The sequence below is a fragment of the Cariama cristata genome, unplaced genomic scaffold (assembly GCF_000690535.1).
Source record: "Cariama cristata isolate BGI_N322 unplaced genomic scaffold, ASM69053v1 scaffold9672, whole genome shotgun sequence".
Taxonomy (NCBI): domain Eukaryota; kingdom Metazoa; phylum Chordata; class Aves; order Cariamiformes; family Cariamidae; genus Cariama; species Cariama cristata.
The window spans coordinates 45,470-62,828 of record NW_009602125.1 but is presented as its reverse complement, the minus strand read 5'-3'; the positions used below and the strand labels follow the sequence as shown (position 1 = coordinate 62,828).

At 43.3% G+C, this 17,359-nt stretch overlaps 1 protein-coding gene across 1 annotated transcript in view; it reads left to right on the top strand.

Moving 5' to 3' along the window:
• LOC104157316 (integrin alpha-9-like) overlaps positions 1-16,916 on the top strand; it is a gene marked incomplete at both ends in the record, with an annotated part of 36,702 nt that extends 19,786 nt beyond the window's left edge. Inside the window, 6 exon segments of the mRNA XM_009694608.1 lie at positions 1,242-1,347; positions 2,810-2,904; positions 5,872-5,962; positions 6,523-6,568; positions 9,575-9,729; positions 16,756-16,916. Of these exon segments, the coding sequence (XP_009692910.1) occupies positions 1,242-1,347; positions 2,810-2,904; positions 5,872-5,962; positions 6,523-6,568; positions 9,575-9,729; positions 16,756-16,916 (654 nt within the window).
• Between the last annotated feature and the right edge of the window lie 443 nt (positions 16,917-17,359).

Sequence of the window (17,359 nt, the reverse complement as noted above, 5' to 3'; positions counted from 1 at the left end):
GCTGACAGGGAGAGAGGGCAGGAGTTAATTTTTATCTTTTATAAAAAACAGTCAAGAAGCTACTAGGAGCTTCTTATACTACTGCAGCAAGAATTATTTGCAGGAGCAGTGGCTTGCCAGATTGTGGGTTTTATTTGGGGATTTGGACATTTTAAATTCTGTTTCGTTCTTCAAGCACCTTTGCATAAGAGCTCATTGCAGCGATCAGAGAAAACTGCATTATAATACAGGCATGCATAGTGATGCTAGATTTCATATGGTTAGATTTTGCCCTTTCCTGTGAGGACTGCAAAGAAGTGAGTCGCACATACAGGCCTGCCTGTCTCCTCTCTGTTGTGTTTCAATTTCATTATGTGGGATTTTCTTAAAGTCAGCAACTCCCCGCAGCCAAGAAAAAAGATTTTATTACATGTTCCAGAGGGCAGTTTACGCTCATTCACAAAGGAAGAAAAACCAAAACAAAATAACCCTTGAGGTGGGTACAGAGTTGGATTGCGCAACTAAAGTCTGTTTTCTTGTGGAAATGTTTCTTTCCCCTTGAGGGAAGACTGCAAGAAACTAAAGCTTATGTATCTGACCATAAAGTGGGTGGGCGAGAAATACCAGACCCATATAAGGCTTCTCATGGCATAGGAGTACAAAGCTACTTTATTCTGAACTTTCCTCTGTCTCTTTATTTCATTAAATCTCTTTCCTTTTTCTTCATTTCAGAAGGCTTTTTAGGGACTTTGCTTTAATCCTTCTGTCCAATACTTAAAAAGTTTTCAAATCCAATTGCCCAAATGTTCTTTGCTTAGGGGAAAATTCTCCTTAACTCACTGAAGTTTAGCTGCATAAGCCTGGACTGAGGATTTCACTGCTCGGATGTAAGCTGCCAGTAGAACAAGCTCTGGGCTGTTGTGTTTTAGGCATCTGGAAACTTCATGAGCTCACCAAGCCCTGAGACTGAATTTAGTTACCTCATTGAGCTATCATTTAGTTTATTTAGCATTTTAGTTATATCACTCATGTGCTCCTCCCCCCCGGCTCCTGCCCTTAAAACTAAAAGAGAGAAGGTTAAAGACCCAAATAAAATAAATTTCTAGAGCCCACGTGATCTGTGTGCAGCGAGGGCGAGAGTCAGGCTGCAGCCCTGCCCCAGGTGCTTCCCACAGCGCGTGGGCAGCTCCCGTGGGGAAGGCTCATCTCGTCCAGGGCTCGCACCACGTTTCCCTGACCCTGCTTTATTTCCTGCTTGCTAGGGAGTGCTGGAAGAGCAGCTCGTCCTGGAAGGTGATGGCGCCTACAATGCACACTTTGGGGAGAGCATGGCCGTCCTCGGCGACATCGATGACGACGGCTTCCCAGGTCGGTGCGATTTCCTCCTGGGCCATTTCTCTGGAAATGCCAGCGGGGCTGGCGGCACTGCCGGTCTCCTTGCGTGGCTGGGTGCCGTGTGACATCCATCACTTCTCCAGACCCGGCCAGCACCTGGGCTCACGCCAAGGATAAATGCACTTGCGTAGGATTTGTCTGCTAAAGCCTTTTGTAGATGATTGTCCTTGATGTGGGTTTAGTCCGTGGCCTCGCAACTCGTACCCCAATCTCGTTAACATTGCTTTGCTTTCCTTGCTATTGCATTTTCTTCTTCTCTGTACAGTTTATAAAAGGCTTTAGATACCCATGCTCCGAACAAAACAGAAACCTATGTCTGACTTCTTCTTTCCCATTTCCTTATGTCTTCAAACCTTTCCAGTTTTGTTGACATAATCGCGTTTCTTATCATAAAGTGTAATTAAACTTCTCACTCCTGGTAGCATGTACTCTACTAATAATTTCCCTCCTTTGCTTTATTCTACCCCTGCTCCTTTCGCAGGCAGCTCAGCGCGAGGCCCCATGCTGTGATAGCAATAGGTGAGAGCAAAGTGTGGATGCTGGCACCTTTTCTGCCTTGATTTCTGGCAGCACAGATTGAGGACTTCCAAACAAAGGCCAACTTACTCAGTGTGTGCCTGGATTTATTTCTTCCGGGCCACTTGGGGCGTGGTATCCCATTAAGCCTAACCCAGCCTCATTGTAGGTTGCCCTCACAAATGGTGGGCATGCTCTTCCTCTGCGCTTGGACATGCGTTTGTGTGTTCTTGCTGCTGCTTGTGGGTCAAATGTGGTGATGGAGAGACTGCAGAGTGAGTTGGATCGATCTGTGGGTATGAAGCCATTGGGAAGAGTTTAGTTTTAGCAGCTGTGTAGTCGCTAGATCCAACTAGGAGGGGAGAATGGGAGGTGGGATCACTCTTTCTGCAGGAGTTTGCAGTTAAACTGGATCAAATGCTGTTTAAAAGTGCACCCTGAGCAGCCTTTTTTTCTTCCTGTTTATTCGTTTAATATACCCAGCCTCATTTTGGAGCATTGGATTTTCAAGCAAGCTTAATGTAGTGCTACTAGTAAATGTTTTGCCAATGCTGTCTTGGTTCATAAAGCTGATGTTCCCCTGTTGGAGATTTTGATACGAAAGGATTCAAAATTAACTTTTTGAGCATGGTTGCTGGTTAATAAACCAACATTTTCATAACAGGCACGTGTTTCTAATTAGGCAGAGCATAGCCACATGCGTGTACAAAGTCATATACATTTGTGTATTTTTTAAAGTTTATCTTAACATGAGCTCTTCATTAAATCGAACAAATTCCTTCTAGCCAGATTCACATAGCTGCTGACCATCTTCGTCATGGGGAGCGATTTTCCTATGGATAGCGGGCTTCTAAAATTGGGAAAAAGTTGGGTTAATGGAATGGATTGTGAAATGTTTATAATCTATGCTGTTTTACAGATGTTGCCATTGGAGCGCCTAAGGAGGATAACTACATAGGAGCAGTGTACATTTACCATGGGGCCGCCAATGGTATTGTACCTCAGTACTCTATGGTATGTGACATTATCGTTTACAATACCTGTCTGAAGTCACTTTCCCAGGGCCTACAGAAATAAACCAAACTTAGAGGTCCCTTTGTAGGTAACCTCATCATAGCTTTACATCCTTTTCTCAGTCCTGGTCTGAAGATGCCTTCTCCCAAAGTTTGTCCATATCTATGCTGTAGGGTAAAATTATGTTAGTCAGGAGATATTTTTCACTGTCTTTTGTTACAGTTATCAGCTGTAGCTTCCTTCTTGAAGCAAATGAAGTCTTGGGGTTTGAACGTCAGTTTTTAGAGATAGTACTGCTGCAGAAGAGAAATGAAAACCCTGGAGAGGTTGAGTATACAAATTATGGCGAGGCCAGTGGGGAGCTGGGAGGTTGTACTTTCTTCCTGCAGAAGCAGGCTTAGCAAGGAGCAAAAGGTACAAAGTTTTCTTTTGTGCCCTGCAGAAGCCTCTTTACCCATCTTGTTGGGTCTGTCCTTGCGATACGACAATATATCACAAGGCTGTTCTTGGGTGCCATTCCCCTGACCATTATTATGAAGTAAAATCTCGCTGGTGTACGCTATAACATCTTGTGCAGAGATCACACAGTGCAATTTAGCTACTGTAGCCAGGCAGTAGAGAAGATAAATTTATGCTCATGCTGCCCAATATGTGTCCTCTCGTCTCTGTCTAGCATATTTTCTTTTTTCCAGAGAGCCTGAATCTTCCCTCCCTCCGTGTGTTTGAAGTTCTGGTTGTTTTGTTTTGTTGCTGGGTGGGATTCTTCACAGTAAATCAGTTTAAGCAGAATTAAAGAGTTCAGTGGTTATATTGGAGACTCTTCTAACAGACCATAGAAGTTTACTCCTTCTTCCTTTTACCATGTATATGCCATGTGCTGCGTTTTAGAAAGAAGGAAGTTAAAACGACTCTTTATGGATACTTCTAAAATGCACTAATGTGTGGCATGCGGAGGATTCTGCCTATGTCTTGCTGAGAGCCACTGGTTGGGAGGTTCTCCTTTGGCTGTTGAAAAGCCTGGAGCTATCCAGCTCTTGCTGAAAAGGATCAGATTTTTTTTTTTTTTGGCCATTCATGGGAAAATTTTACGTTTTTTGAAAGAGACCAGATCAGCAGGGTGGGAAGCACAACATCCTGCTTGCCATCTCTCCTTCCCTATTGGAGCAAGGCCAGCAGACATGGTGCATGCCTCTATGCTTGGTCAGTGGGACAAAGCCCAGCTCAAGAGGGTGGCAGGGTACCGTGGTCATTGACTCTTCGTACCATTCCTGTCATTGTCCCATGTCCTGAGGCAGCCGAGGGGACACCACTTACAGGCAGTACCTCTGTGCCATTTCCCAGTGTCTATACTACTGGTTCATCTCCCACGTGCAACCAAAAAAGCTGTGTAAGAACTTCAGCTCCTTAGCTACCTACCCTGGATTTGAACCCAGAGGTGAAAGACTTTTTGTATCTTATTACTATACCCCTGAGCCATCTTAATGCCCTGGATTTCTTTTTTTAAATAAGCTGAGAGGGGGGCAGGTGGGTGCTGCAGAGTATATGTTTTCACCCTTTTCATTTTGTTAGTTTTTTTTCCCCCCCTTTTCTTAATTTAAATTGCCGATCAATGTTGTTCCTTCACGTCCCTTCAGCAGTTTTAGTGGCGGGGGTGGGGACAGCTTAATTGGCTTTGTGGCCTGCTGTTTTCATTCATGGCACTTAAAAACAGCGTGGCCTTGTACCTCTGCCTTCTAAACCATAATAGCCTGCAGATGTCCACTGGGATGTTTGCAGGCGGGATTTACCACCCTAACTGGGACCCCCCGCCAAAATGTGATGGAAGGGTAATGCGGGGAGGCAGTTACTTCCAGTTGTCTTAATCTTATCTGTCCACGAGTAGGAAAAGGAGATCCATACACAGTGGAGCACTGGTTTCCCTTTAAACTGGCTGTCAGGACTGCAGGGTATCTTTCTTCCCCTCAACTTGTCTTTTTTTCTATGAGTTTCCTCTCTGACCTTTTATGGGAGGGCTGGGAAAAACTGGTCGCATGTCACAAGCTGCGAAGCACCACCAACAGCCTCGAAATTACTTTGTGGGATAAGTCTCCTCTGTCTGTAACTTCTGCAGTCAGATGTTGGTTGGAGTTCAGGTCTTGCGTTGGTGGCCCAGCATAATGAATGAGAGTTGGGAGACATCTGATTGCCGCCTTAGAAAATGAGATTTTGGATATAATAATTTACTTCAAAGGCATTTACAATTCAAAACGTTTAGAGAAAGTTTTTGTGTTAGTAATTGAAAAAAAGAAAAAAAAGAAGCTATGTTAGAAGTTAATTAATCTTTCCGTTGGGGAGGCAGAAATGAGATACAGCTCCCAAACTGACACAAAATACTGCATAATAGCTGATGGAAACCAGAATTTCCAAGTGGAATGAAAATGAATCATTTTGACTTTGAGTATGCTGGCAAATTTTGTGAAAAGGAATGGTTATGCAGGATTTTCTGTTTCAATGAATCATTGATTTTGTTAAGATGCTGCTTAAAACTTTTATTTGCAGAAATTAAGGTAATGCAAAAAAAAAAAAAGAAGAAAATCACTAGGGTACAGTTAAATTTCCTGCCCCCCCCCTCCCCCGAAATCTATTTGATGTGTTCTTTATTTTGCTTGGGTCTGCATGAGGCTTGTAATGCAGGTGTGTTTTTTAATCCAAGTCAACACTGGCCTCCTCCTAGCCCAGAGCAGAAGGGCTTCCTGCGGTCATCAGCCTTCCTGCTCAGGGCTACGTGGGCGAGGTGCAAGCCTGCAGATGTGCAGCACTTCCAGCCCACGGAAGAGAGCCCCGGTGACCATGAAAATCAGGCTTGAAGGTTTTTTGGGGGGTTGATTTTTGTTTTGGTTTGGTTTTTTGCGGTGTTTTTTTTTTTTTTTTTTTTTGAGGATTTTTTTGTGTTACTGACTCATTTCACTCGTGTGTTTTCCACTGCAGAAGCTGTCTGGGCAAACAATAAGCCCAATGCTGCGGATGTTCGGTCAGTCTATATCAGGGGGAGTCGATATGGATGGCAATGGTTATCCAGGTATGTCCGCTACTCTGGCAGCAAGAGCACTGGGGAAATGCAGCAACAGGCTGAGAAAACAGCAGAGCAGGTCATTTCCAGGTTGCTGGTTCCTGCCATCACGGGAAGCTGATGAAGTTTAGCATTTTCTTCCCTTTCACCTCTGTTATTTGAAGTTCCTGATAAGAATTTAAGTCAGTTTCTTGATTCCAGTTTTTGGGCAGTCACGAAGGACTGAGATGTTAAAGGAGCAGATTTCAGTATCTGGCCAAGGTTGTAAGTTTCTTGGAAGCTGCTCAGTCATGATGACAATCTTTAAAAAAAAAAAAAAAAAAAAAAAGTAGACAATAATATAATAGTCATAATAAAAATCAAACAATGAAGTAGAAGTGAAATAACATCACAGACATAATACTCCAGTTATAATGCTTATGACATAATGGTATTTGAAGGAACCAACTGGCTGATGTAAGTCAGAAAAAGGCTTTTTTTAGCTACATGCTCTGTAATTTAGCAACTGATCTGAAAGAACTCAACTCTCTGCCTCCTTTGTAACTATCTCAATGTTGCAAAAATTTCAGATATGACTGTTGGAGCCTTCTTGTCAGACAGTGTGGTACTTCTGAGGTGAGATAAATGTCTTTTTCATCCGCTGTCATCTTCTTTTTCTCTGTTTTCTGTTTATATCTTATGTGGTCTAAGTCCTCCACCACTCCAATTTTCTCCCTAGTTTATTGTGATCAGAAGCAGCAAGCTGGATTACATTTTAAGCAGAACCTTAGACGTGGATGGTGTCAAAGAATGCACGATCTAATTTAAACAGCGTAGTGAGAGATGACAGTATGTAGGACTCCTAGGGCTGTGAAGAAATCAAAGGGTTAGAGCTGGAAGGAGATGTGTTGCATCTCAGTGCCTCTTTAGAAAGGTTGCTCTGAATTTGTCAGAAGGCTATTTTATTGTTCTTACATTTACATAAAGTAAATAAATTATGATTTAAGGGAACACAGTTGAGCAAAAAGCCAGCTGCGTATGATGCCAGAAGGTAATTTTGCAAGTTATAATGGAACACAGAATGAAATAGGAGTCTTCGGGGAAATGAAATACAGAGACATTTTCAGTGCACACAGGATTGGGGCTGCTGTTTCAAGTGTATGAGTTAAGTGCAATTGCTTGTTTCATCTGATGGAGAGAGGTGTGACAGCCTGGTTCACCAAATTATGCAGGTGGAGAGTTAGAGTAGGAGTGGGCTTGAGATGCATAGACCTGGGGAAGAGAATGGGAAGTTTGAATTTTGCCAGTGGCTCCATTGTTACACTTGTTAATATTTAATAGAAAAATCCTGTCAATACCTAGATGTCATTAAAAGTAGAAGTCACTAGGGACTCCTGCATCTTAATGGAAGATAGAGGGATGTGGTGAGACTGGCCAGACAAATGCTGGAGCTGCAGAATGGTTGTGCCAGCCTGCTTCTGTTCGAGGCAGGAAAAACTTGGCTCTGTTTCCATCTGAATCAGTTAAACAAAACGAAAAGAAAGAGGAGAGGAGGGGAGAAATGCTTTTGATGATCAACGTGGCAAGTGGTCAGGGTCTTCTGATGAGTTTTCTGTTCCTTCATCATGCGTGCACAGGAAGGCGAGTGCTGCTTCTGTGAAAAGATGTGCCATGCCCCAGAAGGGATCTTGCAGCCCCACATTTCCAAAACCACTAGAAAGAAAACTCTGCATTTTTCTCCTGCGTTGCTGTTACTTGCAGGAGGGGAAGGCAATCTGAAAGGCTTGCTGCGATGTTTAAAATAACATACATCGGAACAGGATGGTGACCTCTGTCCACGTGTTCAGTCATGTTTGTGTGTTTCAGAGGAAATTAGTGCATTACTGACTGACTTTGTGGGCAGCCTGATTAATTGCTGCTACTGCCAATTTACAGCATGTCCCTCTTGCTGTTTAGATTCAGATTAGATAAAAAAATTAGCTTTTTCTTTTTTTCCCCCTCACCCCTGCAGAAACCTTTGTGAAGTCCTTTGGCCAAAACCAACAAGTGTTTTGCCAAGTGATATTAAAGGCTTTGGTGGAAGCCGCGGTGACGTGGGGCAGATTGTCGTCGTTGTATTGCTCGCGTGTGCGTATGGCTGTTTGACAGATGCATTGGGTTTTTTTCCCAGTGAATAACCAAGCGAGCTAACGTTGAGGAAAAGTCACACAGTGCTTCATGGCTGGAGAAATATTTTTTTTCTAGGAGAAATATTTTTCTAGATCAGTTACAGCATTTACTCTTTTATGTGTCCCCAAGCATTTGGAAAGGGTTTTTTTCGAAGGTGTGAAATGATCCTAGGAAGCTCACTCTTTTTCCTCCTTTTTCCTTTCCCTGCCCTCCATTACTGTATATATTTCTAAGATTAGCATTTATCTTCATCCTCCATCTCAACATGCGAACTTGCACTGTTATTTCAGGCTGTGGTAAAAGAGTCTGAGCAGCTGTCTCGGAGATTGATGTGAATCTTGTTCCAGTTGATATGAATTAGGTGTAACCACAGTCCCCACTCTCTTCTTCCCCCTCTCTCCTGCCTCTAAATTAAGTGGCTTGTGGGATGAAAGTCCTGAAGTGGTTTACTTAGGTGGTCTGGCCTTGCACGGCTGCTGGGACTACCTTAGAAGTGAATCTGCTGGTTGCTGCACATTTTATTTTACTACTGGAGTCGGTTTTGGAAGAACATGTTCATGTTGAACATGTGCAGAATTAAAACCACGAAGAATAACACTCAGGGAATTTTGGGCTGGAGTCCTGCACTGGGGACGGCTCAGGAGAGCCTGGGTTTCTGGGCTGCTTTTCCCAACCAAGCTGGCAGGGCTTCTGGCTTGTGTGAGAGAGGAGACCCACCTGGGCCCTGATGGCACTTGGCTTGCTCTGGGATTCTGGCTGAGGTCGTCTTTGGCCAGGAATAGCCGTAGCAATAAGCTAGTGGGTGCCAGAGTTGCAAGGGTGGAAGGCTTTCATTCACAGTGCACCGAGTAACTCCTGAAACAGAGTTCAGGAGTGTGAAAAGGGTGTTGAATCCTTAGCACTCGCCAGGAGGGAATTACCCAAACATTCTCTCCTCCAGGAAACATGAATGTGGTGTCTGTTGTCCCTCTTATACTGTCAGAAAAATTATGTATGAATCCATCTCCTACCCCTGCGCTCCCTCCTTGACTTGCAGGTCACAAATTTGACTGTAGGCCATTCTCTGGAAACCTAAGTTCTCTGCCTACCTGTTCCTGACCATCCAGCAAGCAGTCTCACTTGCATGAGCTTGTTGTCTTTGGTTGCCATTGTGCTAATCTTTTTACATCCTCTTCAGTCATCAGGAAGGCTTTATGCAACTTTAGCTGGGGATGATGATTATTATTTTATATTATCAGTGTCCCCAGCTGCCTGCCTGCAGTCTGTATCTGAGCACTGAACTTGAAGCTGACTTCATGGTTTTCATTCAGACACTAGTAGTCCTTGCCAGCTAGGTCAAGTGCTGATGTAGTTCAAATACACTCTTTTATGTCTGCTTGAAGTTGTGCAGTTTACCAAATTCACTTTATTTCCCTTTGGCTGAGAACTTCTCTCTGAATGATCACCCAATTCCACTTCTCTGTTGATCTCCAGATCCAGGCCTGTCATTACCATGGACGTCTCCATTTTCCTGCCTGCGTCCATCAATATCACAGCTCCTCAGTGCCATGATGGCTTGCAGCCGGTGAACTGCCTCAATGTCACAGCCTGCTTTCGCTTCAGTGGCAAGCGTGTTCCTGGAGAAATAGGTAAGGTACCTGCGCCAGCCCTGGGCAGGGGCACGCTAGCAGGTTGACCTGGAGTCAAGGGCTCCCTTTGGAGTCAGTAACAGAGCTTTTATATGAAACAAGTTGTTTTGAGGTGAGCTGGGCTATATACAATTCCAGAAAGTTGGAAGCTCTCTGGGAACGTTCTTGGGCATGTTTTTGCCTTCCGATGAGGTGATGTAATACTGAGCCAGTTTCTTCCTCGATGAAAGGAAGGAAATGTGTCCTTGGGCTTACTGCAAGGACAGGGAACCCAGAAGCAATTGATGCTTTGTAAGTTCGTACTCCCTGTTTACCTCTTGATAACACATTTCTGTATCCATATCCTCTATCAACGTTATCAGAACGCAGGTGTGATTTGCTCCAGATTAATAGTTTTTGAAAGTCTGCAAGGAGCTCTTGAAACAGAGCGCTGTAAATCTGAATTCCTATGACATGAGCAAATCCTTTTCTGTACATCAGTTTACCTGTCTGTAAAGTGATTATAAATGGCCCAGTATTTTACTGATGGTGAGAATATCTTTCAGGTTAGTCTCTGTAAAACACATGGAGTTTCTCAGGTGAATGGAATTGTGTAAAGTGTGTAATTGTGCAAGCCTTTATGTCTTGGCTGCATTAAAATATTACGTCTTTTACATCCCAATGTTTACAAGTCTTAGATACTGTGTGAAGGGGTATGAAATAGATACGGCATTTCTAAATATTGTAAGGTCTGGGTTTATTCAGTTCAACCACAATGGTTTACCTTCACCATGTTTTAGGAATGGTAGAGGACTTTCAGTGTGCTGCTCAGGGAAGATACCTCAGCCTCACAGTGTGCTGCATCTCTGCAGTGGGTCTGGTGAGGAGCTGGGGGAAGCGGTGCCTCCTCCTGCTCTGTGCCCCAGCTTTTCTATGCTGCTAATTGAGAAGGGTGAGAGTTGCATCTGTGCATCCCAGTATGCAGAGCCTGCTGCAGTATTTGGGCTTTAAATGAGTCAGAGAAGAAAAAGGCTGCTTGCTACTTTTCCTGCCATTCACATGGAGTGGGAACTACAAGCTGCTTGTGGAAGTTGCTCTCTGCAGCTTGTCACTCTGTCACCCAAACAGCTCAAAAAAGCGGAGTTACTAAATTTAAGATTCCTCTGGATTCTAGCATATTGGTGCAACTGAGACTTCAGTTTCTATTTTTGCACTTTTTTCTTCCTTGTAAACGATGACTCTCAGCAGACAAATACGAGCTTTGACAAAGTATTTGTTACTAAATTTAAGATTCCTCTGGATTCTAGCATATTGGTGCAACTGAGACTTCAGTTTCTATTTTTTGCACTTTTTCCTTCCTTGTAAACGATTACTCTCAGCAGACAAATACGAGCTTTGATAAAGTATTTTTTGTACTGCCTACTACTCTGTCAGTTAAGAAAACACATATCTCCGAGTGCTCCAGGGGCGTTAATTCCTTTCTGAAAATCACTGAATAGATTTTCTGAATATCTACGTTTTCTTATGTTCCTGAGGGTACTGTTTAAAATGTTTCCTTTGCTTTAATTTCATATCTCTGGACCTGTGGCTAGGAAGTAAGCTGCCTTTTTTTCCAATCTAAATATCTGTTCCCCTTGCTTGCACAAGACCTATCTTCCTGTTCATCGTGTCTTGTAAGAGCCAGTTGAATTCCCCTGTGTTGTCTTACAAACTGTGCTCCCAGTGATTTATTGTGGTGAAAGCACATGTGCATCTTCTTTGGCAAGTAACATAGATCTCATTGCAAGGAATTTTTTTACTATTAAGTAGATGATTATAAAACTTCCAACCATTGTCCTTTTATACAATGCTTCTTGCAAAGTGATTTGTCTTGAAAAAGTTGCAGCCAGAACTATCTGACTGTATAAAACCCCTTGGGAATATGATTTGGATAAAATATCTCAAATAAGCTTTCAGTTTGTAATCTAATAGTCAGGCCATTTTAATTATGTTGCAGTTGAAGAGTAACAATTAACAAAGGGTGGAACAATTCATGGAAATATTGCAACGGTTCCTCTCCTGCATGGTTAAATGTGGGGAAAAAAAGAGAGTATCCCTGTAAGTACATCGTTGTCCATTTCAGACTCGGAAAGGCATATGGAGGTGTTAAAATGCTATGTCAAAGTTTTGTGGCTAAAAGTGTTGAGATCATCTCATCTTTGGATGTCTGGGGGTGGTCTGTTAAGTGAGACAGTGAGAACACAGTGCTCAATGGGAGCGCCGCTCCCCTAAGGCTTGTCAGCATGGATGCTCGAGGCTGCTGCTTCCTGGTGAAAAGCTTGGGCGTTGCTCTTGCTTTTGGGCAGCTGAAGTTGGTCACCTACTACACAATGTCTGGAAAGTCAAGCTGAACATGCAGACAGCATTCTTCTGTGGCAAATGTGTGTATTCAGTGCTTATTTGAACATCTGGTTATTTTGTTAACTGGCATGTGAAGGAAAGTTGTCTTCATCTAGCACTGCCTCACACTTGCATATAAACCTTCCCCACCCTCTTTTTTCTTTTTTTTTTTTTTCCCTCTTGTAGCGGTAGTTGCAATACTACTGGTCGTGTAACAGCTATTTGAGGATCTGTGTTTCTTGGTACTGCTTGATATTGCCAATGACGGTATAATTCCCATCCATTTTGTGGATACTGTTTGCAGACTATGGTCTTCAGAAATACGAATTTATTGCTGAAATGTTTTTGTCTCAACAAAGAGCCATGCCCAAGTGAAGCGTGTGCTCTGCACCATGTGCCAGGCATTGTCTGACCCTTTGCTCTGCCTCAGCGCTTGCTGGAGAGCTGAGCATCTAGATGTACGCCCACTGACAGCGACAGCCTCTGGTATGTCTTGGATGTGTGAGAAATACGGCATTTTAAGCTTTCAGTGTTTCACCTCGGAATCTCGCTCGGGCTGTTCGTCCCTCACTTAAGGGGCCATTGCGTTGTCTCCTCTGGAGTTTCTGTATCTGCAGGAAAGGCAGAGATGAGAGAAAGGCCTTTGCTAGCCTGGATGAGCAGGCTTCGGCCTCTTCAGACCTTGCGCTTCTGGTTGACCAGGACAAGAAAACAGAGGTTGCTGGCATCTCAGTGCATCCAGCGCTGCTTCTGCATTCATCCCTGCAGGAGAATGGAAATAAACTTGTGCCCACAGTCTGGATAGTTTCCTCTACAATAACAACAACAACAACAACAATAATAGTGCCAGTGTGAGAACTAGGTGAATGTTAGTGGCTATGAAAATGAAGGGTTTGGGGCATTTAACTCGAGTTAGGCAGATGCATTAGAAATAGCTTCAAAGTTTCTTCTGTACTCTTCACTTCAGATGTGCATTGCTTGTGTGTTGATCCGTTTCTAGGGTAATCCTCATGTCCCAGATAGTGTCGCCTGAAAGACTGGTGTGAGATTTAGTGTGGGATAATAGGTTGTTTGATATTTTCATTCTGCTTGAATATGTTTCTAGGACTGAAGAAACATAGAATCACAGAATCGCATGCCTGATCCAAAACCTGACAAAAGTGGACACTCCTCTTCTTACCTGTATGCTGCTGTAGTTTAGTGCAGGAGTATTATTTCTGTCTGTCTGTCATTTTTCCAGTCTGCTTGAATGCAGGCCTGAGTCCATGCTACCCTCTGAATGCCTCCGAAGCAGGGATGCTGTAAGGATGTGTTGTTCAGTGTATGGAGCAACAAGGATGGCTCCCTACTTACAAACTAGGGACAATACTATGAGAGAGGGTTTGAAACAAGGTTTGAAGGAAGGGGTAAAGGAAAGCTTCTTGGAAGAGGAGGGGGGGAATGTCTTATGTATGTTGTCATTTACTAGGGCTCCTTTTTTAAATATTTTCGTTACTTAAGAATTATCTCTGCAAGCAAAGTTGATGAATCATTTTCTCCTCGTAATTGCTGGTAGAGACAGCAAAGAAACACATTCCTCTTCCAATGGCTTTTTGTTATTACGTAGTAAGTTCTTCATTTTCTCCATGTGGTGCCTCCCTTCACCCCCTGCGAATCAGTACTATTGCTAGTAGTTTAACAAGCGCTTACAGATGTGCTTGTTCCTACTGGGCATTTTGCCGCCTGCTTTTTGTGTGCTGTAGCATCATCTGAGTGGGCGATGAAGGGATGTGCTGGGTGGCTCAGGGTGTGTAACCCCTCCATTAGCACAGCCACTGTGATTCCTGTTTTAGCTCACGGGGTGCCACTGCCCAATTTCAGTCCCTTCTCATTCCTCTCTGCTTCAGAGTAGCCTTCAGCCCTGTGAGGGGATGCCTTTTGCATCATGAGTACGTATGTGCCACTGAGGATGAAAATCCATTATAAAATACCTGCTGCCATTTACTTGGTGCATCTGTTACTGGCTGGAATAACTTGTGTGGTTTGCTGGCTGGTGACCCTCTTGCAGGAATGACCAAAAATTTCTCAGAAAGAGCTATTATCAAAGCTTTTAGGCATTTAACTTTAGTTATGGAAAAGAAATAGTCATTAGAAGAATCAAGCTGTTCATCTGACCTCATGAAATCCATGCCAGAGTTTTATTTTGATCGTGTGAAGTTGAGTGGGCAGATCCCCAGAAGCATTTCTAACCAGATGCACTTAATGCTGCTGGACAAATATTTGAAGGCATTACCTGGAAGAGTTAATTTGCTAGCGAAAACTTGCCTCCCAATCTCCTACTGGAATGAGCAGGAGGAACTTACACCACCAGCAGTGCTAAGTCTGGCCAGTTATCTCCCCACCCTGGTTGTAATGAAGCTGGAGAGGGGAAAAAAAAAAAACCCTTACTCATGATATATCAGCTTTTCCACTGATCTGACATCATTGGATATAACATAGAAACAAGTTGTCAAAATAAAGGGGAGGTGGAGGGGAGGACGAGAACTGTGCTGCTTGATTGAAAACATTCACTGCTTTTTCAGAGACACAGTAGCTGGGATCGCTTTGCTCAGAGGCCCGGTACGGAGCTTGTGTTGGGATGCGTCTCTGCGCCTGCAGGGAGGAATTGTTCAGTGTCAGTAATACGTTGTGCTTCCTTCGGAGAGCCCCTGAGCCTCCCCAGGCACCCCTACGAGCTCTGCAGCCCTGCCTTCCTTTGGGGCTCCTCCTTGGAAGAGGGCTGCGTTTCCCTGCAGGGTTTATTGCCTCTGCCTATGCAGGGCCTGGGTTCACTAACGGGATTTCTTGTCTTTATTCTTGGGAAGCCAGTGCAGATCTCAGCATGCGTGCGTGCATGTGAGGTCTTGAAAGCGGAAGGGAGACAATTGGGAATGGGTGTGGGATGGGTGCTCTTTAAAAAAGAAGAAAGAAATGTTAAGAAAGAGACTGCTGGGATTTTAAACAGGCTAAAACCTGTGTTTCTGTTTAGGTGGTGCTCTTTAGTGGGACTGAGCAAACACCACTTCAGTGAGAGCTTTTGGTGTTGAGCTTCTCAGAGTTTGAAACGTTTTCAAGGCATTGTCCTTCTCAGCAAGTTATTCTGCCAAAAGCAAGTGAAAAAAGTTTAGGTGGAGCCCTGTGATGGTAGTTAGGCTGATTCCTCAGCTGTGGCTTTTCTTACCACCTAGGTTATGTCCCTGATTGTTTTGTGGGAACCTGTGAGTGAGCTTTTAATCAGAATGCAACGCATTACAAATGGAAGTAAGGTCAGTTTGAATTATGTGAATTATGAATGTTCACAGGGACTTTTGCATCAAGTTTTACAATACCATTAAATAAAGTCTTCAAAGTAGTGAAATTTTGGTGGAGAAATGATTGGAGGTGACAGCGTTGGCAGCAGTGTGTTTAGAGAGATAAGGATTTTCATTGATTTAAAAAAAGAACGCCACCACAAAACCAAATAAAAACACAAGAAAACCCAGCAAAGACCCCTTCCTGGAAGTTGGTATAGAAGACCTCACTCCAGGAATGTGTTACACTTACATTGATTGTTTATAAAATTCTGGCTTTAAAAAAGTTTACATTTATGGGGAGGATATTATCTGGCATCAATCATTTAGGACTTAAAACATAAATAAAAGCCAAAGCAATAATTTGGCAAGCACCCTACATGTGCAACAAATCAGCACAGGAGCTAGGGCTGGCTGTCATTTATGAAGATTATCAACTAATTAAGCCATTTATAGTTAGCCAATCTCATGGTATTCCCACTATTGCCTTGATAACAGCTGAAATCAATACAGGCCATCGTCTGTGATGAGTGAAAGGACCTCACAGCCAGTGCTTTCGTTGTTTGTAGAAAGCAGCAGAACAGGCATTCGTGCTTCTGTTGCAGTTTCATTGCTCCTGTTGTTGTTGCATTTACCAAAAGGAAAGGCATAGTCAGCTTGGATTATTCAGTTACTGTACAGCTACTTCAGGTAACAAGTAAGTTTTCTTTTGGATACAGATACATCCAGTCACAAACCAACCCATTGTGTTAAGCTCCCTATCCTGAAGAACAGCAGGAAACAGGATTTACAGAGATACAGATCATTAGTCTCTGGGTATGTCTTCTGTAAACTGCCAGGGATGTGTAACATCTAAGAGGGGGATAGGGAGTGTAAGGCAGGGACCTCTAGTTAAGGTCTAAACGCGAAGGTGACAGCAAATCAACTAAAGTAATGGAAGTGCCACATCCTGGTTGACGTTTGCATGGTTTGTGCCGTTCTAGAAGGAAAAGAAAGCTTGAGGCTGCTGCTGTTGTTGTTTGTGCTGTGTTTTTGCTTTTTCTGTTAGCAACATAGTTTAAGCAACTTTTGTTTCTCTTTTTTTATTAGGTGTGCGTGTCTAGATGTATTTTTACACATCATTTCCTATGGGGAAGGATGGGCTGGGGAACGTAGCAACATGAAAGCTGGGAGTACATCAGTAATTGCATTTGGTTTTGTTCAGCCACAGGAAACTTAATGATTGATTGAGGGCCTGCAAGGGTTGACCTTTCTTCAAGCACACATGCCCCGGGGGCAACAGGATCCATTGATAGGTGGCTAGAAAATAACTATTGTTCACTGACATCCTTTGTTTTCTTCTTCTTCCTTTTTAAAACAGGTTTGAATTATAACTTGACTGCTGATGTGGCAAAGAAGGAAAAGAGCCAGCAACCCAGAGTTTACTTTGTGATTTCTGGAGAGTCAGCGGGGCAGATCATAGAGAAGTTACAACTGTCGTACATGCAGGAAAAGTGTGAGCACTACCTAGCATATGTCAAGGTCAGTTCATTCTTGTCCTTACTTACGTTGGCCTCACTGCAATTCCACTCTGTGGGTGTGTGGTTTGGTGGGTTTTTTTGTTAATATTCACCCAATTAAAGTGGTGCTGCTTGGCTTTGGATGTTCTTTTTTTTCCTGACAGGTGGGTGAAGTTTTTTAGGTGGAAGCTCAGAACTTCTTGAGTTTTGGCGTGGTTTGTCAGTCTGAGCACCACTGAGCTTTCAAGACCTGGTGCCAGGAACATGTATTTTATTTACTTTTGATCAGGCATATTTGCGGGGAATTTCTTTCTTCTTTTGACTTGGTTTGTTGCTACATTTGTTATACTCAAAATAAGGAGGCAAAGTTTTGTTTTGGCAGGAGCAGCAGGTTCATTGTTTAGCCTTGTGTAAGGTCTGACTGCACAAGGGGCTGGTGATGCAAACTGCATGGGAATGGCAGGA